The sequence below is a fragment of the Lepidochelys olivacea genome, assembly GCF_965140295.1.
Source record: "Lepidochelys olivacea isolate rLepOli2 genome assembly, chromosome: 1".
Classification (NCBI taxonomy): Eukaryota; Metazoa; Chordata; order Testudines; family Cheloniidae; genus Lepidochelys; species Lepidochelys olivacea.
This window is the reverse complement of record NC_140411.1, coordinates 41718914-41742718: the sequence shown is the minus strand read 5'-3', so window position 1 is coordinate 41742718 and position 23805 is coordinate 41718914. Positions and strand designations below refer to the sequence as shown.

At 41.1% G+C, this 23805-nt stretch overlaps 1 protein-coding gene across 2 annotated transcripts in view; it reads left to right on the top strand.

Moving 5' to 3' along the window:
• The window catches only part of CRYL1 (crystallin lambda 1), an 83236-nt gene that overhangs the window by 12446 nt on the left and 46985 nt on the right, over positions 1–23805 (top strand). For both annotated transcript variants that reach the window (XM_084642992.1, XM_084642991.1), the window contains exon 3: positions 20238–20364. In XM_084642992.1, the coding sequence (XP_084499118.1) occupies positions 20238–20364 (127 nt within the window). The remainder of the gene's footprint in view (positions 1–20237; positions 20365–23805) is intronic.

Sequence of the window (23805 nt, the reverse complement as noted above, 5' to 3'; positions counted from 1 at the left end):
GCAGTATAGCCATCCTGAAGTGCAGCACTCATTGCACAGCACTCCAGACAGGACATACGCAAATCTGTGATTGTACTGTTCCCCACCCCCTTGGCCTTTCTGTTACCCAAGTAGTTGTGTCTCTTTTCAATAAATGGATTTTTTGGCTTTGAAAACATTCTTTATTATTGCATAAAGTAAAAGATACCGTAGCCCAGGAAAGAAACAGGCACTGCAAGTTAGCGTAGCAAACACCGATTCCTACTAACATTGGAACAACTGCACTTCACTCCCGTGCAGGGCACCAGACATTACTGGTGGCATTCAGCCTCAAATTGCTCCCTCAAGGCATCCCTAATCCTTGCAGCCCCGCGCTGGGCCCCTCTAATAGCCCTGCTCTCTGGCTGTTCAAATTCAGCCTCCAGGTGTTGAACCTCCAAGTTCCATGTCTGAGTGAATCTTTCACCCTTCCCTTCACAAATGTTATGGAGGGTACAGCACGCGGATATAACCGCGGGGATGCTGTCATCGGCCAGGTCCAGCTTCCCATACAGAGAGTGCCAGCAGCCCTTTAAATGGCCAAAAGCACACTCCACAGTCATTCTGCACCGGCTCAGCCTGTTGTTGACCCTCTCCTTGCTGCTGTCAAGGCTCCCTGTGTAGGGTTTCATGAGCCACGGCATTAAAGGGTAAGTGGGGTCTCCAAGGATCACAATGGGCATTTCGACTTCCCCTACGGTGATCTTCTGGTCTGGGAAAAAAGTCCCGGCTTGCAGCTTCCTGAACAGGCCAGTGTTCCGAAAGATGCATGCGTTATGCATCTTTCCAGGACAGCCTGCGTTAATGTCGATGAAATGCCCACGGTGATCCACAAGTGCCTGGAGAACCATCGAGAAATACCCCTTCCGATTAACGTGCTCGGAGGCTAGGTGGTCTGGTGCCAGAATTGGAATATGCATCCCATCTGTCGCCCCTCCGCAGTTAGGGAAACCCATTTGTGCAAGGCCAGCCACAATGTCATGCACTTTACCCGGAGTCACGGTTCTTCTGAGCAGGATGCGATTAATGGCCCTGCAAACTTGCATCAGCACGATTCCAACGGTCGACTTCCCCACTCCAAACTGGTTAGCGACCGATCGGTAGCTGTCTGGAGTTGCCAGCTTCCAGATTGCAATAGTCACCCGCTTCTCCACCATGAGGGCAGTTCTCAATCTCATGTCCTTGTGTCGCAGGGTGGGGGTGAGCTCCTCACACAGTCCCGTGAAAGTGGCTTTTCTCATCCGAAAGTTCTGCAGCCACTGCTCGTCATCCCAGACTTACATGACGATGTGTTCCCACCACTCAGTGCTTGTTTCCCGAGGCCAAAAGCGGCGTTCCACGGTGGTGAGCATGTCCATGAATGCCACAAGCAAACTCGTGTCATATGCGTTACTTGAGTCGATATCTTCGGAGCCCTCACTGTCACTTTGGATCATAAGGAATAACTCGACTGCCAAATGTGATATGCTAGCGAGACTCGTCAGCATACTCCTCAGCAGTTCGGGCTCCATTCCCGCAGACCGAAAGGGAAGACAGAGTGCGCAGTACAAAAAATGTTGAAAGATGGTGCTAAATGTGGACGGAAGCAAAGGGAATGCTGGGATGCGAACCAGTGCATCACGGGGCATTGGGACAGGACCCCACCCCCTTCCCACAAGCCACAGCGCCAGAATGGGAAGAGGTGCTCTGTGGGATAGCTGCCCATAATGCACTGTTCCCAATGCTGCTGCCACAAATGTGGCCACACCAATGCGCTTGACAGCGTGGACAGACTGCAGCGCTTTCCCTACTGTGCTCTACGAAGGCGGGTTTAACTCACAGTGCTCTACATTTGCAAGTGTAGCCATGCCCTCAGTGACACAGCATATTTTAGTAGAAGTAGATTGCTGAATGATTTTCTGAAACTCATTCAATATTTATATGAGTAAGAACAGATTGTGCAATTACATTAGCTAATGATAAAAATTATATTGATAGTTAAAATTCACATTAGCATAAAAACTTTTAACACTCTGACTTTATTGCAGACTGCTATAATTCACTCTGAACCACTGCCATGATGCTGGGTTCTGCTACAGGAGCTGAAATGTTTAATTGCAGTGGAAGCTGAGTAAAATGATGGTTTTACATGTTGTTCTTGAATGCATGTACTGTGTCCCCTACAAAACAAGTTGACAGCTACTCCTTTGTGAATTTGGTGTTATTGGTTTTCCTTATTTTTAACTCCTCTAAAAGAAGATTGGGTAAGATGTCAGCATATCTATCATGTTACACACCTTTAAAACTGAAAAAAGGGAATTTTGTTCCACTATAATTAGCTTTTGTATCAAATATCCACTGTTTTATGGTTCACATACCCTGAATTTGTTGTATGCAATTATTTGAAACCATGAGAAATTTGAGTATACCAAGAAGAAAAAATGTAGATCACCCTTTTTACCAAGAGAAAATGTGTTTAAAAATAATAAATGACTGCAGAAGCCAGATTACTTGTGCAAAGAAATGGAATAAAACTTGGGTATTATTCATCACTTTTTAGGATGTAAACCTTGTTTATAAAAGGAAAACCCAGAGTAATGGTTTGCAAACCATATTTGAAGCAAGTGTTTCAGATTTTATGCAAGTTTTACACAATGGATATTAATGGATAATGCATCTGCAAAACAGACTAAATTATTTCCGTCATACATAGCTCTGTGACTGGAGAGGAGATCCAGATGGAATTAGAATATCAATAAAGCTGCCTCTATAATAATGTCAGTATTGAAAATTAAAAGCATGCTTTGTGGCAGGTGTGTTGACTAATAGAGTAGTTATATGCTAGGAAATAACAAATAATGAAATTTGGGCCCACTCTGGCAAGATTGAAAATATGGAGGTGTATTAGCAGGGAGCATACATACAGCACACCAGGTAAGGAAACAGGAATGTATAAGGCATAATACTAAGTGAGACAGATTTCCTGCCTCCCTAATCGTTATCAGACACATAGCAGTTAGAGTCCTGACACAGAGGAAATAGGAGGAAAAGGGGAAGGTCATGCTGTAAAAGTGACATACACCCAGCTAGAATTAACACTAGTAGCATTCTTAACAAGAATTCACTATATTGGAACAGCCTAGAAGCGCTCAGTTGAATGGGCAAGTTAATGAAGAATTCTACAATTGCTAAATTCTCATGGTCTCTGTTCAGTAATGGTGCAACCTGCTGTGTAAAGTGTATACTATAACCTTTTTGCAATTCATTAAACTCCTTTCTTGCAAGTAGCAGTCCCTTTGGTTTATGAATACAGAGTTCTTTGAGAACAGCATGTTAAAGTTGAAAGTTAGTGGGTCAGAAAACCAAGTAGTACCCTATTTCTGAGACTAAACACAGAACTCATGTATATTGAATTTGCTTATGCAAAGGTAAGAAGGAAGCTATATAAAGTAATGGGAAGTCAGATTCCAGAAAGACTTTGTATGAATGTGGCTTCATATTCTGTTCTATGAAATGTTTACACATTAAAAGTGTTTCATCCCACTGTGCACTGCTGCTTAACTATGCAACTGAGATAAGAAACATCTGAAAAGGATGACAAGTATTTTCCCTTAGGTCACTGATTCATGTTTTATGGAGTAATTTTTGTTCCACATCAACATTTAACTTATAAGGAAAAACAATGTAAGGGAAAAAGTGAATTATCGGGAAAAAGAGGGGGAAAAAGGAACTTGTGTTAGTTTTGTGGTCAGTTTCTCTCCTTGCAGAAACTAACGTATTCTGATTGTAGCTGTGTGTGGCCGGCTTTTACCCATATATTACTGTATGTATTTTTAAGGATGCCACTTACAAAATTGCACCACAGCTAACACTTAGAGATACAGAAGCAAGACTGAGTAACATTATTCTATATAAATAAAACACTGTATATCCTATTAATTAACTTTTTAAAAAGAATTCCAAAGCTGAAATTCATAAAGACTCTTATAGAATCTTGAGTGGTAAAACATTGGACAGTAATCTTTCCTCTCCTAACTGTATCAATGGAAGTTATTGGCAAAATAAGTGGAAACAAATACCGTGTATATATCTTTATAAAAGTTCTTTTTTGTCCCCCCATTTCTCCCTCATATTCACCAAATAAATAGAGATATTTCTGAGAGAGCCTGAGAAGTTTGTCACTTTTTGAAGTGGTCCTGAGTAAGCTTATCTGAAAGTTGTTTCTTTGCTCATGCATTTAGTGTACACGCCAAAAGAAAAACTAAGCATTTGAGTTAGGAATTTAGAACACTACAGTAAAAAATGACCTAAGTATTAGAATCTGGAAATACCTAGCCATAGCACCAGCAACGTGTTTAATTTTGGCTCTTCCTGGGGCTTGTGGTGGCTGCCCAATCAGTAAGGGAGAGCTCCACTAATCACTGTATGAAAGAAATGAAGACCAGAAGCTTTAAACCTAAAGTTAGGTTCCTGAAGCAATATTTAAGTACCTAAATAAATAGCCTGATTTTCAGTAGTGCTGAACACCCATAAATCTTATTGAAGTTAGTGGGAGATACAGGAGCTAACCATCTTTGAAAATCAATACACTTTTACTAGGAGCCTAGCTTTAGGCACCTACCGTTAAAAATTCTGGCCTTAGTTTCTTTTGTTACATATATGAATTCATAAGTATTTTTCTATGTGTTTTCTTTCTTAATATAATCTGCACCTACCTTTTTGGTTTACCAGGTATAGCAAAATCTTGCGGGGTATATATGTGTGTGTGTGTGTAACCTTGCTTAAACCAACAGACTCCCTAGCCATCCACTACCCTCAGATACAGTGGCAGGGTGCCCACTATCACTAGGCCATGGACTTCTGCTTTCTGTAGGGCCTGAATCTATAGGACAAGTTAGGATAGTCCCTCCATCTCCCTTCCTCCCCACAGTTACAGGATATTCTATCACATAGAATCCCACAATATGCTATTACAGAACAAGACTTCATGAGCTCTACGTATCCCAACCTCACAGCTTGAATTCAGTGCCTTATTGCCACTGCTGTTCAAGCCAACCATCCATCTGCACACCTCTGCAATCTGAGTCACAGCAGGAAGGAATAGACAGAGGAAAGACCAGCTTCTGGGTTGTGATCTTGCCATGTCTCAATGCCACATTGCCTATACTTAATTTTTTTTTTTTTTTTTTATGAAAGAATAGTGTAAAGAAATTCTTCCTTCAAAAAAAATCTGAAAATTCGCTTGTTCTGAGAAGTATCCTGGTTGTAAATAACATACCCTACTTATAGTTCAGCATTGTTTTGTACTGTCTTGTATACTTTAGAATGTGATCTCCGGGCAGGGTCCCTGGTCTCACTGTGTATATGTATATTTTTCCCACTCCAGTTGCTGCTTATCCTAGCATTATTTGTTTCTCTTTCTTTTAAAAACAGCTATCCACACAACTCCCTTGAACAATGGGCCCTCTTCCTTTACATAACATCTTAACTCCTCTCTCCCAGCGCACACACATTTGGATGCCTGTGTCAGGAATCTCCTGCTCTCTTTTGCAGTCCAGGGGTCTAGGGTGGGTTCTTACAGCCACTGGACAGAAGAGGGCAGAAAGTTCATTGGTCAGTTTTGGAATGTAAGCTCATATGTCACTACTGTCTGGGACTGTGAAGTTGCCACTGGGGCTTGTCCTTACCTACCCCTCTTCCCAGTTATCTCCACATGCCCCTTCAACCCTACACAACTGTCTCACACCTCTCACTCAAGCCGTCAGTCTCCCAAAACAGCTCACAGAATCCAGAAATGCTGACTGAATGGCTTTTGTCTGTGTAAATGTGCTGCCCTCTGGTGCTGCGGGAAGGAGGAAGGCAGACTGCTGTAGCTACTGGCTCCTTGTTTGGGCTTGTCTAGTCCTTGCCCCTAATGCTGCTGAAGATTGCTTCTGTTGCTCTTTTCTTCATGCAGGATGCTGGCGGCTCACCCTGGGAAATTCTGTGGAGGGTTCCATCCACAGAGTGCTCTGATGAGGGGTATGGTGGTGGCTCCTGTGACAGAAACTATTATCAGGGTAGCCTTCCCTTTTATCATAATATAACCCCTTCACTGCCCTTCTCCAAAACCAGCAATATTTTGTTTCGTCTCTTGCTCACTTGATCAGAAGCAATAGCTAACTAACAAATCTCAAGAAGTATGCCGTACAGATGTAATCATTTCAAGAGCTTTCAGAGGGAAAAAATGGGAAGGGACAGCATTGCTAGGAATAGTATTTTTCAAGTTTCTAAAAATCAGGGAGGGTGCCAAATGAAAAAGTAAAGCCAGTAACTTGTCAGTGTATCTCATTATAATTTTGTTTATTATGGTACTGCCTAAGGACCAACCAAGAATGTGGCCCCATTGTGCTAGGCACTATACAGAGTAGGTGATGGTCCCTGCCCTGAAGAGCTTACAATCTAAATAGACAAGATGGACGCAGCGTCGGGGGAAGGGGTGTAACACACAAGCAGAGTGTACAATGTGATGGCTGCAAAGTTGTGTTAGTTCCACAGTTTTTTGGGGGGGTGGGTTTATTTAGGAGGGGATAAGCTAAACAGAAAGAGAAGCAAAGAGAGAGAGAAAGTTGAAGGGAAGGGATGTTTGTGGGACAGGGTAGGGGAGACAAGAGTAAGAGGGGCAGGTGTGGACTGAACTGTAGTGACAAGACTATGAGGGAAGGTGGGGAGAGAGGGTTGTTGAAACAGTTGAAACAGTTATTAATTAATAGGATATGTTGTTACATACAGTACCTCAAAATGGACCCCATCTGACATAGATTGGTAATGTGAATATTAATAATCAGCAACAGAATTCTAGGAGTGATAATACCAGTGCACTTTGCAACGCCAAAATATTCTTGCCTCTCTGAGAATAGTTGACAATACTAAATGCTTGTGGAAAAGTACAGAAAACTAGATCACATTTCTTAATCCTTTGTAACACATTTCGTTTGAACAGGAGGTATTTTGTTCCTTACCTTCACCTTCAGGATGCTTCAGGAATCTCTTTTTGCTTAGGCTAGTTGAAGCATGGGGCAAATATGTAAGCATGGGATTAATATATCACTCCTAATGCCTTTGGCAAGTTACTAACCTCTCTGTCTTAGTTTGCACACCTGTAAAGTGGAGAAAATAATATGTAATTACCTGGTCTACAAGGGGTGGTTGTGAGGATTAAATAGTTAATATTTCTATGGAACTTTGAAGATGTAACAAGCTAATTATTAATAATTAATGGTGATGGTCGTATTGAGTGGAGGCAATATTGTGTAGTAAATGTGGCATGAGACTCAGGCCCAGGAGACTGAGGTTCTGTTCCCAGCTCTGCCACTGACCTGCTGTGTGACCTTACGCAAGTTACTTCACCTCTTTGTGCCTCTGTTACTCTCTAACTCTTACTCTCTTTAGGTCTGTGATTGTCTCCTGCTCAGTATATATACATTATTTAGCAAAATGGGGTCTTGATCCTGATATAGGCCTCTAGATGCTACTATAATATAAATAGGAAAAACTATATTGCTCCAACTCAAAATTGATTCAGGCATCACAGTGGTGACCCCTCCTTTTCTGTATTTAAAAAATGACTAGTAGCAAAATTTTGGCTCTGAAGACTTTTCCTTTGGATGTAGTACATATCAGTGCAGGGAGTTCTTTGCTTCTAAAAGGCAGGATTCACTCAGTTCAGTACAGGGATTTCCCAAACACTTAGGTCTGGTCGAAATCCAGAGGATGCTAACAAAAGGTTTAATTAACGGTATTGCTTTTTTTTTTTAATTGATTTAGTTAAACTAGTCCAGTTTTGTGAGTGGTGAAGCTTACATTGGTTTCAACCTGACTTACAGCAGTTTAACAAAATAAGTTTACAAATAAATTACACCAGTTTAACTAAAGGTAACGTGTGTGTATACAAGACAAAAAAAAAAAGGCAAATACAGTACAGCACTGTGTTAAACATAAACTATTAAATAAAGCAGCATTTTTCTTCTGCATAGTAAAGTTTCAAAGCTGTGTTAAGTCAATGTTTAGCTGTCAACTTTTGAAAAAACAACCATAATGTTTGTTTAGAGTTACGAACATTTCAGAGTTACAAACAACCTCCATTCCTGAATTGTTTGTAACTCTGAAGTTGTACTGTACCACTTTTCAGAAAGGATGTGGAAAAAATGGAAATTATTCAGAAAAGATCTACAGAATGATTGGAGATCTAGAAAACCTGTTTTACAGTGAGAGACTAAAAAGCTCAATTGATTTAGTTTATCCAAGAAAAGGGTTAAGAGGTGACTTCATTACTACCTGTAAGTACCTACATGGGGAGAAGATTTCTGATGATAGAGAGCTCTTTAACCTAGCAGACAAAGGCATAACAAGAAGCAATTGCTGGAAGCCGAAGCTAGACAAATTCAAACAAGACATAAGATGCATTTTTAACAGTGAGGATAAGTAACCATTCGAATCATTTACCTATGGTGTGGTGGATTTTCCATCTCTTGAAATCTTTAAATCAAGATTGAATGTCTTTCTAAAAGGTATATGCAATAGCTAAAGTTATGGTCTTGATGCAGACATTACTGGGCAAAGTTCTGTGACCTGTGTTATTTAGAAAGTCAGACTATTTAATCATTATGATACCTTCTGGCTTTTAAAAGCAATGAATCTAGATGAGTTTGTAAGTAGAATTAACACTCTGTCCAGCAGAGGTCATTGGTGCACAATACTATACATAAGCAAGCCAGTGCATTACAAACTATTTAAAAGTATAAGGAATAAGAAAGGCCATGGGAAATCTCTCTTCCTTGCCCACCAACAAGAGATTCCAGTCTAGGAAGACACGGCCCATGATCCAAAGAACTAACAGTGGCAAAGAGTCCAGACTAATACGGCTACCCCTCTGATAAAGAATTAACAGTTTAAGACAAGACACAAGTAAGTATTATAAACCATACAAGAGAAGGGGGGAAAAGGAGACAAAAGTGACAGTAATAACTTTTCATCATTATATAGGGTAGTTGTGTGCACCTTTTGATGTATTTGAATAAATGTTTTTAATAAATACCAGTTAACACTGACCTCTAGTTAACCATTGTTGATTGGCTGGGTTTTTTTGTAGACATAAGAGTAGAAATGGGTCTTGAGGCTGGATTGTAAGGATAAGAGGGCTGTGGCCTTATGGGTTAGTTCAGGGATGGTGTTTAATGTGCACAGAGCAGTGTTTAAGAAAGAACCTGGAGGGCTAAAGGGGAGCTGAGAACCTGGAAGCTCAGTCTTGTTGAAACGTTTCGATTTCAATAAATCTGTATTCTCCAGCAGAAAAATATTCCATTAGAGAATTTCCAATCAGCTCTAAATTTCAGGCAGAAAAGGTCTGATTCTTCTTTGAGTGCTGGTTCCTGTATGTATGGGCACATATGCATTCATGTACATGAGACTGGAGTTTTATAGCAAGTAGTGTCCGTTGGTCCATATGTGTGCAATTGCTTTCCTTGTGCTCCAAACTGAGGGTATAAGGCGTGGTGTGGACCGATGTCTCTCCAGTTCCTTCTTACCTCTGTTTGGCCTGAGTCAGAATACTGTGTCCACTATGATCTTCCTCTACAGTAAATACAGATTGTAAAAAGTTTTTGATAAGTTTAGATTTAGTGTTTAGTGTTTTTTATTGTTAGTTTAGTCACCCTCCTGTGGGAGCTTTTCCCCAAGGAGGGCTGGTCCAAGAGCCATGGGTCTCTTGCCCCTGTTTCTTATCCATCAGTGACAAGCTTCAGCACTGCCTTTACTGCTTTTGGGGGTGGGGGGGTGCTCACATTGCCACCCCAAGTGCAGCACCTGTGGCTTCCGACCCTCCTTAGTCTTATGAGGGACACTAACAGCTTGTGGATCAGGCCATGAGGCCCCAGTTGGATCAAGGCCGAGGAGATCCCCCCCGTATAGACTGTGAGCAGTGCTCCTCTGAGCATAAGCTCCAGAGTAGAGGCAAAACACTTAAGCCTAAGAAACCCTCACATGAGAGCTGGGGACATGACCATAGCATAAGGACAGATTCTCATTCAGATCTGCCTCTAAGAAAAGGATTCCCTTCCCATCTTGATCCAAATTGGGTGAGTCCTTGAGCAGAGGTCCTAAGGAATTAGGCCTGCACATACCTTCCATACAAGAAGGAAAGGCTCAAAGGAAGAAGATGTATCAGTGCTGGTTCTGGCACTGTTCAAAGACAGAAAGATCAGCACCCACTGGTCCGGTCTGGAAACACTATGCTGGACCCCCATTTGACAGATCCAGCACATTCCCTGTGGGATCCTCTGAGTACCAGACCAGAGGACACCCCTGATTAATTGGTTCCCACCTCAGGGACTCCTCAGACTCCGGGAGGGACTGAAAGCTTTACCTCACCAGAGGATATTTTCACTCTGCCCTATCCACAGTCTCCTCCTCTATCGGCCTGAGTCCTCCTTAGAAACATTTCTACACCCAAAGAGACCATCTTTACCTGTCCTCCTTCCCCTCTGCTTCGGATCCCATCTGATTCACGGTAAGAGAAGGAACTGGAAAGGTGTCAGTCTGCTCTGCCATTTGTGCCCTCAGTTTGGAGCACGAGGAGAACAACTGTACCTGCATGGACCAACAGACATTACTTTCACAAATCTCAGCCTCAAGGAGCACATGTTTACCCACTTGTGGAATATAGATAGGAACAACACATCTTGAAAAATCTCCAATTACAGGTCAGTCACTTCCATTTTCTTTCATACTTATGGTGAACTCTCAATATTGTAGATGCATTTTCAATCAAAACAGGCAAGAATTTATGAATAGAATAAAAGTCTCAGCAGAAGGTTAAAAATGTGCTTATACTAAAATGTAAATTCTAATGCCGATTATGGATTTAAGCAACTGCAGGGAGTTGCAAGCCAAACTGACCCCAGAAATTTTGTTTTCATTTCAGACTTCTGGTTTCATTCCCCTAACAAAGAATGAATAATTAGATTTTTTTTTTCAGTACAGATGCTCAAGAGAGAATAGGAATGCAATATCTCTGGCTGTTCACCCAGGCTTGCACTTCTTAGATTGGAAGTTAAAGATCATTGTGTCATTGATTCATTTTCTTTTTGTTTTTGTTGACATTGTTGACTCTACAGCACAGTAAAACTTACCCAGAGTTACTTACAAAAAAAAAAAATGTAAACTCTATTTAAAGCAAAGGCCAAGTCAAGAGGAAAAAGTTTTTTTTAAGAATCATGAGCCAGAGTACATGCTGACATCTTGCATGTTCCAAGCAATGATTAGCCTCACTTGTTCTTTCCAGTATAATAAAAATTCCACCTTCTTTATAATCCATTGAGGACATTTGGAGTTAAAGTCCATAACTAGGGCTTCTTTAGGGTTTATTAACTTTATTTTTCAAGGTTTATTTTCAGCAATTTGTGTTCTATATAGATGTAGAAAAATCAGGCGTTTTGAGGGGTTTCTCTTTGATACGTAATGAGAAGACTTTCTCTTGGTAGCTTGTTCCAATGGTTAATCATCCTCACTGTTAAAAATGTCTTATTTTTAATTTGAATTTGTCTGACTTCAGCTTCCAGCAGGGTGGATTTGATTTAAATCAAATTGATTTAAATCATGATTTAAATCACTAGTCAGGAAGACTCTATTTAATCATGGATTTCTACATAAAAGTGCATTCTTATTGATTGTTATAACCTTTATACATATTCTTCACAACTCAGAAATAGATGTAGGTTTCATTTTTAGAAGGTATACGCTATCGATTTTTAAGTGATTTATTTTGAAAACTTTTCAGATTAGTTTTACAGCTATATCAGAAAATTACTGATTGTTTAGTTATTTCATTTACCAAAGGTAATAAAGGCAGATATTTATGAAGTCATTGGGAGGTGAACTATCTCCAATTCAGCAGGTTAATAGTTGGAGGATTTTCTTGCCATGCTGTCTTAGGAGGAGAACATCACCAGACAGACATTTAAATTGTTTTATGTAACTAAAACAACAATGTTATGTATTCTGGATGTTTTTCTTCAACAGGAAACATATAATATTTTAACAAAACAAGCATATGAATTTTTGAATTTAGTTAAACATTCAAGTTTTTTAAAATCAGGTTTGTTTTTGTTAAAATTGTTTTTAACTAAAATAGTTAAATGAAATATTTAAAAAAATATAATTAAATTGACTGTGTCAGCCAGGTCAACATGAGAAACTTCAAATATTGGCTTCTGCAGCTAACTCAGTCATCTTCACCTCCATTTTCCTGTTTGTTCATAATCTGGACCTGCTTTTTCAGGTCCCAAGCGATTTCTCAATTTGGAATGAATTAGTCCAAAGAAAATATTCTTTCTACACCGGCAGAAGAAACTACTGATGTTAAAAGTGAGATTATCACTTCAACAGTCTCTGAATCCAAGTGCTTAAGTATGACTTCTACCAGTTCACTGGTGTGACTTTCTTTAAAACATCATCAGCAAACATATATTTCTTGAATGGTTCACCCTTAGCTCTGAAGTTTATTATAGTTGGCATTATGGAGGGATGATTACTGGATGTCCATGTCATAACCAACTCCTCTTCTTCAGCAGTTAAGGTTTGACCCTGGTACCGAGTATTGAGAATATTTGCAAGAAAATGAGCTGGCGATAGTGCTTGTCCCATTTGTTTTTTTAATGCTTGTAATTTAACTCTGTCATTGCATATTTCTCTTTAAGATCCCACTCAGTTCATTCCAAATTTCAACAGCATGAGCAATAAAACAGCTATTTCCCTGCGTTTTGTTCAAGGCTACAGAAATAGGCTTCAGCATACTAAGCATGTGTTCAACATTTCTCTTAAGCCCATTGTTGAGAACTTTGTGATGGTGCCATCTATTTTTTCATGATTTTGTTCACAAACTGTTATCAGATTAGGCCAGTTCTTGATGTAGTGCTCAAAACAGTCCACTGCCGAGGTCCATCGCATGTCTTGTGGGAGAGTTAGCTTGGTTCCGCCCACTTTTTTCAGAGCAGCTGCTGCAAAGTGGTTGTTACGGAAGTATAGTGACTCCTCTCTTAATGTTGTAGTTATGTTCCTGAAAAATGCAACTTTAAGTGAAATGAAGTGAAATGAATCCAATTTTCCCATAAAATTTAATGTAAATGTGGGGGGGTTAGGTTCCAAGGAAATTTTTTGGGGGCAGACAAAAGGCATTATATACTGTACGGTACTGTACTGTACTGTGGTTGAGAGGTGCCCCTGGCTTACCCCACACAGACACAGCCCACTGCAGACAATGAGGCAGGCAAGGACGCTAGGAAGCACCTTGTGCAGCAGCAGCGGCAGCTTCCCCCCAGAAAAACAGGCGCTGACTTTGCCACGGGATGCTCCAGGCCCACCTCTTCCCATCACTGCTCCACTCCAGGCCCACCTCTTCCCACCCCTACTCCACCTCTTCCCCGGAGCACGCCACATCCCTGCTTCTCCCCCTCCCTCCTAGCACCTCCCTCCTAGCACCTCCCTGCTGCCAAACAGCTGTTTGGCGGCACTTAGGACTTTCTGGGAGGGATGGGGAGGAGTGGAGACACAGCGCTTTCCCCACTCTCTCCCTCCCTCCCAGAAAGTCCTCAGCACCGTCAAATAGCTGTTTGGTGCCAGGGAAGCACTGGAAGGGAGGGGGAGGAGGAACTTGTGCAATGCTCCCTTGTAAAGTCGCTGCTCTTCCACAGAATCCTACAAGCAGTGGACAGAGCAGGCAGCCAAACGACGTTATAAGGGAGCATTGCACAACTTTAAACGAGCATGTTCCCTAATGGAGCAGCGACTTAACTTTGAAATAACGTTAAGTGCGAGGACGTTAGGTGAGGAGTTACTGTATTTTGCAATTTCAACAACATTAGTCTTTATTTCTGGAACACTGAAATCTTTGGCTAGGAGGTGCATCAAATGAGCACTGCAACTGTGTGTTATTAGCTTGGGAGTCTCTTCACTCTCTCTTCTAAATTTTTTTCTCTTCTTGGATACATTTGCAGCATTGTCTGTGACCAACCTGCATACTAGACATTTGAATTTTTTTTCACAGTTTGTTATAGCTTTTACTGCTACTTCTTGTAAGTATTCTGCTGTGTGTACATCTCCTGATGTATCAATTGTTTCTGTAAGGAAGACATTCCCTTCTTCTGTTGTCACACAAGCACATACAACAGGATCATTGTGGACCTTGCTCCACCCATCAAGACTCAGGTTAACAATTTACCCTCTAGACCTTTTGCACACTGCTCAGTTTCTCTTTCATACACTTTATCCAGCAATTTGCCTGCAACATCTCCTCTGTTGGGTGGACTGTATCCTGGTCTTAATGACTGAAGCATGCTAATGAAGTGTGAGTTCTCAATCATACGGAAAGGAGAGTTTGTTGCACGAACAAACCAGGCAATTTTTTCATCATTAACCTCTTTTTGTAATCTGCTGGTTCTTATCACAAACTTATCTATGGTTGTTTCTGGATGATGGAGATTTTTTTTTTCTTTTTGCTACAGGTGATATACTGTGCCTCTGTGACATACATGATGTGACTGAAACACTGTCATTGGCAGATAACTCTGAAACTATAGAAAATGATTGTGATCTTGAAGGTGGATAGTCTTCAGAATCCTGTATGTTGAGGATGGATTCTCCAAAACAAAATAAATCAATGCAGTTATTTAATTATTATTACCATACTGCTCATTTAGTATTACTCATTGCATTCACTGACACTCGGTACTACTTTAAAGGTGAAATTGTAAAAAAAGATCTGCCTGTTTCAGCCATTTATTATTTATCACAACTGCATCTAAAATGATAGTACCATAGAGTAACAACTATATTTTTTTGCTCAAACATGAGAATTCAAGAACAGTCCAGAAGGAAGAAGGACAGTCCTTAAGAAAGAAGTATGAAATAAAGTTTACCAACCTGAAGATCCTGCATGTTCAGACACGTTCCTTTCATCATGTTCAGCGCAGCTTCCTCCTAAGAAGGAACACTTAGAATCATAGAATCATAGAATATCAGGGTTGGAAGGGACCCCAGAAGGTCATCTAGTCCAACCCCCTGCTCAAAGCAGGACCAATTCCCAGTTAAATCATCCCAGCCAGGGCTTTGTCAAGCCTGACCTTAAAAACCTCTAAGGAAGGAGATTCTACCACCTCCCTAGGTAACGCATTCCAGTGTTTCACCACCCTCTTAGTGAAAAAGTTTTTCCTAATATCCAATCTAAACCTCCCCCACTGCAACTTGAGACCATTACTCCTCGTTCTGTCATCTGCTACCATTGAGAACAGTCTAGAGCCATCCTCTTTGGAACCCCCTTTCAGGTAGTTGAAAGCAGCTATCAAATCCCCCCTCATTCTTCTCTTCTGCAGGCTAAACAATCCCAGCTCCCTCAGCCTCTCCTCATAACTCATGTGTTCCAGTCCCCTAATCATTTTTGTTGCCCTTCGCTGGACTCTCTCCAATTTATCCACATCCTTCTTGAAGTGTGGGGCCCAAAACTGGACACAGTACTCCAGATGAGACCTCACCAATGTCGAATAGAGGGGAACGATCACGTCCCTCGATCTGCTCGCTATGCCCCTACTTATACATCCCAAAATGCCATTGGCCTTCTTGGCAACAAGGGCACACTGCTGACTCATATCCAGCTTCTCGTCCACTGTCACCCCTAGGTCCTTTTCTGCAGAACTGCTGCCTAGCCATTCGGTCCCTAGTCTGTAGCTGTGCATTGGGTTCTTCCGTCCTAAGTGCAGGACCCTGCACTTATCCTTATTGAACCTCATCAGATTCCTTTTGGCCCAATCTTCCAATTGGTCTAGGTCCTTCTGTATCCTATCCCTCCCCTCCAGCGTATCTACCACTCCTCCCAGTTTAGTATCATCCGCAAATTTGCTGAGAGTGCAATCCACACCATCCTCCAGATCATTTATGAAGATATTGAATAAAACCGGCCCCAGGACCGACCCTTGGGGCACTCCACTTGATACCGGCTGCCAACTAGACATGGAGCCATTGATCACTACCCGTTGAGCCCGACAATTTAGCCAGCTTTCTACCCACCTTATAGTGCATTCATCCAGCCCATACTTCCTTAACTTGCTGACAAGAATACTATGGGAGACCGTGTCAAAAGCTTTGCTAAAGTCAAGAAACAATACATCCACTGCTTTCCCTTCATCCACAGAACCAGTAATCTCATCATAAAAGGCGATTAGATTAGTCAGGCATGACCTTCCCTTGGTGAATCCATGCTGGCTGTTCCTGATCACTTTCCTCTCATGCAAGTGCTTCAGGATTGATTCTTTGAGGACCTGCTCCATGATTTTTCCAGGGACTGAGGTGAGGCTGACTGGCCTGTAGTTCCCAGGATCTTCCTTCTTCCCTTTTTTAAAGATTGGCACTACATTAGCCTTTTTCCAGTCATCCGGGACTTCCCCGGTTTGCCACGAGTTTTCAAAGATAATGGCCAGTGGCTCTGCAATCACAGCCGCCAATTCCTTCAGCACTCTCGGATGCAACTCATCACTTCTCATGATGTTGTTTCATTCGGGCAACCAGGCCTTGCATTTCTTTGTTGCACTGTTTGAATTTTGCACGCCTGCCTGTCTTACCCACAGGTAGAGGAACTTCATTAAAATATTCCCAAACTGGGTCTCTTTTACAGCCTGCTGCCATTATGGGTTTTCCCTTCTAGTGAGAGAATGGTATGGTAGATCTCAAATCAATGAAGGCTACACTCAGAAAGACCCCAAGACTTCTGAAATATGCTGCTCAAACAGTTTCACTTTTGTTTTTACTGCCTGTCCCTCCCTTCTCACATTTATCTCCAGATCTATTCCGCCCCCAACAATCTTCTATTCATTGAACTTTTTGAAACTTTGCGCTTTTAGAGAGAGGTAAGGGATTGACTCTATGCATGCAAATTTGCAGAGGGACAATAGGGTTGAGGTCTGTTACCTCTATATATTATTTATTTATTATTTTATTTTAAAACATTTTTGCTGTTAACAAGCATGTTATCTCTGGAAACACAAATCCACAGTTTGAAAACTGCAAGACTAAGCATCTCTGATGGTATCTTCTAGACTGAGCATTGAGTCCCATTGGGTAGATAGAAAGATTAACCCATAAGATTGAGTCCCTAATCCATGAACTATTGGAACTCATTTACAAAACTTTTCTTAAACATTACATGAATATATTGTCTTATACTATAGCATTAGAATTTATAATCCCTATTCCATGATGAGATATCTTTGAGCTATAATGTACCTTAATTAAAACTATTTTTAGATAGGTTTTTTCCTCAAAAAGCATTTTATCAAAAAAATCTGATTTAAATTTAAAAAAATCTGATTTTTTTTTATTTAAATAATTGATTTTTATCCACCCTGGCTTCCAGTCATTGGTTCTTTTTATGTCTTTCTTCACTATAATCAAGAACCTTATGGTACCCAGTATTTTCTTCTTGTGAATGTACTTACACCTTGAAATCAAGTCACCTCTCAGTTCTCTTTAAGCTAAGCAGATTGAGCACTTTAAACCTCTCACTATAAGGCATTTTCTCCAGCCCTCCAATCACTTGTATGACTTTTCCCTGCTACCTCTTCAATTTTTCAATATTCTTTTAAAAATATGAGCACCATAACTCTACACAGTCTTATCAATACTGTACAAAGATTAAAGATACTGTACACCTCCCTGTTCTTACTCCCCTGTTTATATATCCAAGGATCACGTTAACCCTACTTGCAACATCATCATACTGGCATTTCATGTTGAGTTGTTTGCCACTATGCCCCTTAAAACCTTTTCAGTGTCATTGCCTTCCAGGACAGATCCCCCAAATGCAGTAGGTATGACCTCTGTTCCTTCTTCCTAGATGTGTTAATTTGCAGTCATTGGTTCTTTTTATGTCTTTCTTCATTATAATCAAGAACCTTATTGTACCCAGTATTTTCTCCTTGTGAAGGTACTTACACCTTGAAATCAAGTCACCTCTCAATTCTCTTTTCAATAAGCTAAACTGATTGAGCGCTTTAAGCCTCTTGCTATAAGGCATTTTCTCCAGCCCTATACCGGAAACTTACTGACCACTATTCCTACCTACATGCCTCCAGCTTTCACCCAGACCACACCACACGATCCATTGTCTACAGCCAAGCTCTACGGTACAACCGCATTTGCTCCAACCCCTCAGACAGAGACAAACACCTACCAGATCTCTATCAAGCATTCTTACAACTACAATACCCACCTGCTGAAGTGAAGAAACAGATTGACAGAGCCAGCAGAGTACCTAGAAGTCACCTACTACAGGACAGGCCCAACAAAGAAAATAACAGAACGCCACTAACCATCACCTTCAGCCCCCAACTAAAACCTCTCCAACGCATCATCAAGGATCTACTACCTATCCTGAAGGACGACCCATCACTCTCACAGAACTTGGGAGACCGGCCAGTACTTGCTTACAGACAGCCCCCCAACCTGAAACAAATACTCACCAGCCACCACACAACAGAACCACTAACCCAGGAACCTATCCTTTCAACAAAGCCCATTGCCAACTGTGTCCACATATCTATGCAGGGGACACCATCATAGGGCCTAATCACATCAGCCACACTATCAGAGGCTCGTTCACCTGCACATCTACCAATGTGATATATGCCATCATGTGCCAGCAATGCCCCTCTGCCATGTACATTGGTCAAACTGGACAGTCTCTACGTAAAAGAGTAAATGGACACAAATCAGACGTCAAGAATTGTAACATTCAAAAACCAGTCGGAGAACACTTCAATCTCTCTGGTCACTCGATTACAGACCTAAAAGTTGCAATTCTTCAACAAAAAAACTTCAAAAACAGACTCCAACAAGAGACTGCTGAATTGGAATTAATTTGCAAACTGGATACAATTAACTTAGGCTTGAATAGAGACTGGGAGTGGATGGGTTTTACACAAAGTAAAACTATTTCCCCATGTTTATTCTCCCCCCTCCCTGCACTGTTCCTCAGACGTTCTTGTCTACTGCTGGAAATGGTCCACCTTGATTATCACTACAAAAGGTTCCCACCCCCCCCCACTCTCCTGCTGGTAATAGCTCATCTTAAGTGAGTTAAGTTACAGTGTTTATGGTAACACCCATTGTTTCATGTTCTCTATGTATATAAATCTCCCCACTGTATTTTCCACTGAATGCATCCGATGAAGTGAGCTGTAGCTCACGAAAGCTTATGCTCAAATAAATTTGTTAGTCTCTAAGGTGCCACAAGTACTCCTTTTCTTATTACAATAGAGATTAATCTTAAAAAACACATTTGAAGGAAGACAGGGTAGTGGCTCAGATAATTGATTTGGAGAAGTTACATAAGGGACAGCATAGGGACAAGCCCCACAAAATTGCATTTAAAAACATAAAAAGTATTTCTAACATATATGAGAGTAGGAGATTCCTCTAACAGTGGCTTTTTCCCCCCTAAGAAAGCAAAGGTTAAATAGAAAACGCCTTCTTTCCAGGCTATGACCATATACTAAGTTCTAAAACAAACCATAGTTAACTTCATGTTATAAACATATGAAATATTAGGTTTAAAATAGTACAGACCTCCACTTTCATAAAATAGTGCTTGATGCTCTACAGTCCATTAATGCAATCAAAGTATGTTCCCTCTTTCTGTAGAAATTGATCTGTCCTAAAATACAGACACTTTATGTGTAGTCGGCTTGGTGATACAGGCCCATTTCAGGATGGACCATTTATTGACTGTCACTCTTACCACCAGTGCAACCACAGTAAGGGCCTGATCCTCTTTACATTAAAGGGAATAGCAAAGTTCATTGATTTCAATGGTGCAGGATCACAATTATTTGATTATTTAAAAAATTGATGGAACCAAGAATGATCCTAGAGCCATATTGAGGAGGACATAAGTAGGGTAATAAAAAGTTGTGTGTAGGGGGTCAGTACTTTTCACCCCTCCCTCCCCAGTGATTTCACCTGTGCGCTCCTTAACTCTTTCTCTCCTCCAACTGGGAAGCATTAACTGTTAACCATGCACTTAAACTTATCAAACTCATAAAGTGACATTGCAAAATAACAAAAATACAGTTTTCAAAGGATGGCTAGATATGGTTGCCAGCTGGTAAAAAGAGCCTGCGGTGTAACAAATTTATATGTGTATTCTGTGTTTTCACTAGCAAAGAAATGAAGGAGCTGGAAAAGTCAGGAATGCTGAAAGGAACTCTGAGTGCAGAGAAGCAATTCTCTCTCATTAGTGGCTGTACTGACTTAAAGACAGCAGTAGAGGGTGCTATGTTCATTCAGGTGAGTTGAGGACTTTTCCATTTCTAGCAAACAAAGGTTATTGCAATATTTTGTGGTGTTCGGTTGGGGGCACACTGTTAAATACACACCGAAGCAGTAAACTTTAAACCTATATATATCTTCATTTATCTGCTTAACTCTTTTTTATTTGAAAAAAAAATTGTCATGCAGCTAATATGAGACTTAAAATCCTGACGCCTTATCAGGCCTCATAATAATATTTGCTAGCTAAGCTCTGTTATAACCCATTATCAAAGTTTGATCATTTAGAACCTTATAGTAGTTGGCTAAAAGTGAAAAATTATTTGAATTCATCTTATTCACTTTCTGCCAGAACTTAAGAATCTCTGCACTAGAGCATGTTATTTCTTTTGTCTTGGTTGTCAGTCTGCACCCTTCACTGTACACAAATTTGTAAAAAGTGGCCACGCTACGTTTTTTGTGTCTCTTGCAACAAAAATGATTAAAGGTCTAGATAACATGATGTATGAGGGAAGATTGAAAAAACTGGGTTTGTTTAGTCTGGAAAAGAGAAGACTCAGAGGGGACATAACAGTTTTAAAGTACATAAAAGGTTGTTACAAGGACGAGGGAGAAAAATTGTTCTTCTTAACCTTTGAGGATAGGATAAGAAGCAATTGGCTTAAATTGCAGCAAGGGACGTTCAGGTTGGACATTAGGGAAAACTTCCTAACTGTCAGGTTGGTTAAGCGCTGGAATAATTTGCCTAAGGAGGTGCTGGAGGTTTTTAAGAGCAGGTTAGACAAACAACTGTCAGGGATGGTCTAGATAATACTTAGTCCTGCCATGAGGCCAGGGGACTGGATTAGATGACCTCTCAAGGTCCTTGCCAGTCCTATAATTCTATAAAAGCAAAACAGTAACGAGGTACAGATTTTACACCCACAACTGTTGATAGGTGACTCCTTGCTAGACAGAATGCTGTCAAACAAAGTTTTCTTTAAACATCTTAAGATCTTTGTCTTTATCTGATGGTGATAGGTACTGTTAGGACAGGATCTCCTTCTTAACAGCCCGATATTGTATTATTCTAATGTAATTTAGATGGAATGTGAGGATGTGTCTTCCTGCTTCTGGGCTCATGACTGCTGATCTCCTAATATGGTTGCAGAAAAAGCCTCAGAGCTTAACGTATGCCGCTAGTGATGGCTTCCGTCGTTCAGTCAGTAATGGTGTTGAACAGATCAGGGGCAGCCACACGCCATTGACAGACACTTCTATTGCACTCAAACCAGTTGGACATCCTAGACCGAAGAAGACACAGCTCTCGCTGTGGCAGTGCATTTCTCAGGAAGATTAAGGAGTTTGCCATGCAGGTAGTGCCAAAGGGAGCGATGATCAACAGAGGGAAAGGCAGCTTTTAAATCAATAAAGACTATAGACACCTCATCTTTCCTGGGACAAAACCCTTGGACTTTTACTGTTACACAAATTATTGAAAAAATCTGTGCTGTGGTTGATCATCCAGGCATAAACCTGGTTTGTTGTAGATGGCGTAGATTGCTTTTGGCAGGCGTAGCATGTTCAAGAAGAACCAGCATGAACAGTTTGCTTGGAATGGAAAGCGAAGTGATGCTGTGTTGATGGGAACGCATCAGAGCATCGCCTTTCCCTTTCCAAAGTGGGAGAATAATCCCCCAGCACCAGTCGTCCGGTCATGTGATAGAATGCAGGGAGTGAGTAGGTGAGCCTGCACTCTGATTCAGGAGACGCTGTTTGGGAGTAATGATCTAATCAGGCTGGTGGGCTAGGTGGGGTAAGAACTCAATTGGCCCCATCATCCCAGGGCTGATAAAAGAGACACAGGAAGAAAGTGGAGAGGGGAGAGAGGGAGGAATAGAGCTAGCTGAGCCTAGCCATACAGAAGCCTCAGAGTTGGGAGACTTCTGTTCCCCTCAGGTCCTGCTGAGAGGGCCTAAAGCTCAGCAAAGATTGTAAATAGGAAGGAGCAGGGGGGACTGTGGTGATATTGGTGAAGAGAAATAGAAATAAAGTGTCACTAAGATCACCCCTGGTGGAGTCTGTGAAGTTTCTGCAGCAAACTGGGTAGGGGAGGAGCCAGGTCTCTGTTACAAGTAGTTTCTCATGAATCCGTACTTTGTTGCTAATGTGAGTCAGCCACTCCAATATGGAATCCCTTTCACGCTTGATCGGCTTAGCAGCTATAAGAGAAATACTGGCAGCATGGCCATTCTTGAGTTTACAGGCTGCGCTTTGAACCTCCTTGACAGGGACATCCTTTATGTTACGTGGAAAGGCAGTCACTGGACTCTCAGGTGCTCCTGCAGCTGCAGATCTGCAGCGCGGATGTGGTGGTTAAGAAGCTCGTGAAAGTTTTCTTTCCATCTACTCAGACGTTCTGCCCTGGGGTTCAGTATGTTACCACATCCATCTTTGACAAGCAAAAGTTTGTTTCATGGACTGGCTTTTAAGTTGTGCTGTTCTTTATTAGACAGTGCTGTAGTTGTTTCTGGCAGATGCAGCTTTCATCAACTGAGTCTTCTTTGCCCAAAACATCTTACTGTCCTGTTTTAAAGCTGTGTTATGCAAGGTACTGAAGAGTTGGTATTCTTGGTTGGTCCTTTAAGCAAGTCATACATCATTTTTCTATGATATCCAGAGTCTGTTGACCGATCCATTGATATTTGGGTCTGAGATGCCGTTTTCCCAGCACTTTGTTGGTGACAGCCATAACAGAAGACTGGAAACTGTCCTACAAATTGTTTATTTGCTTGTGTTCAAGGCTTTCATCTGCAAGGGCTAGAACATCAAATCGTTTGCAGATTTCAGTCTGGTATGCCATTTTGACAGCAGCCTCAGCATTTTCGGGCTGTGGAATTGCATCATCTCCTCTCTTCCAAGATTCCCCCACCCAAAATAGATAAATACAACCTAAAATCCTCTAGAAGATTTCCCTGCTGGATCTCTCTGTCTGTTATATATGTTTGCAATATTGTAACCGTGTTGGTCCCAGGATATTAAAGGCTCGAAAGCCTGTCTCTTTCACCAACAGAATAAAAGGTCCAAATAAAAGATACCTAGCCCACCTTGTCTCTGATATACATATGTAAAGTACTTCAGCTGTCTAGTTAATAGACTCTATTAAAGGGTACAACATAGAAGTGGAAGACGGGGGAGGTTAGTTAAGTAATGTAGTTCTGAAAATTAGTGTCCATGTACCCTTTCTTATATTTTATATTGAGTATAGTTGAACAGACACTTGTAAGGCAGTTACTTGCTCTGAACAGCATGCAGTAGGTTTCAAGTGCAGTAATCTGAAATTGAAGGAACTAGAATACTGATAGCTTATTTGTTTTCTGAACTGTAGAAAAGTACAAAATGTTTCTTTCAAGATTCTGGGTTTCACCTTACTGAGTGAGTGGTTATCCGTACAGTATCATACGGGTAGAGATTTTTCTG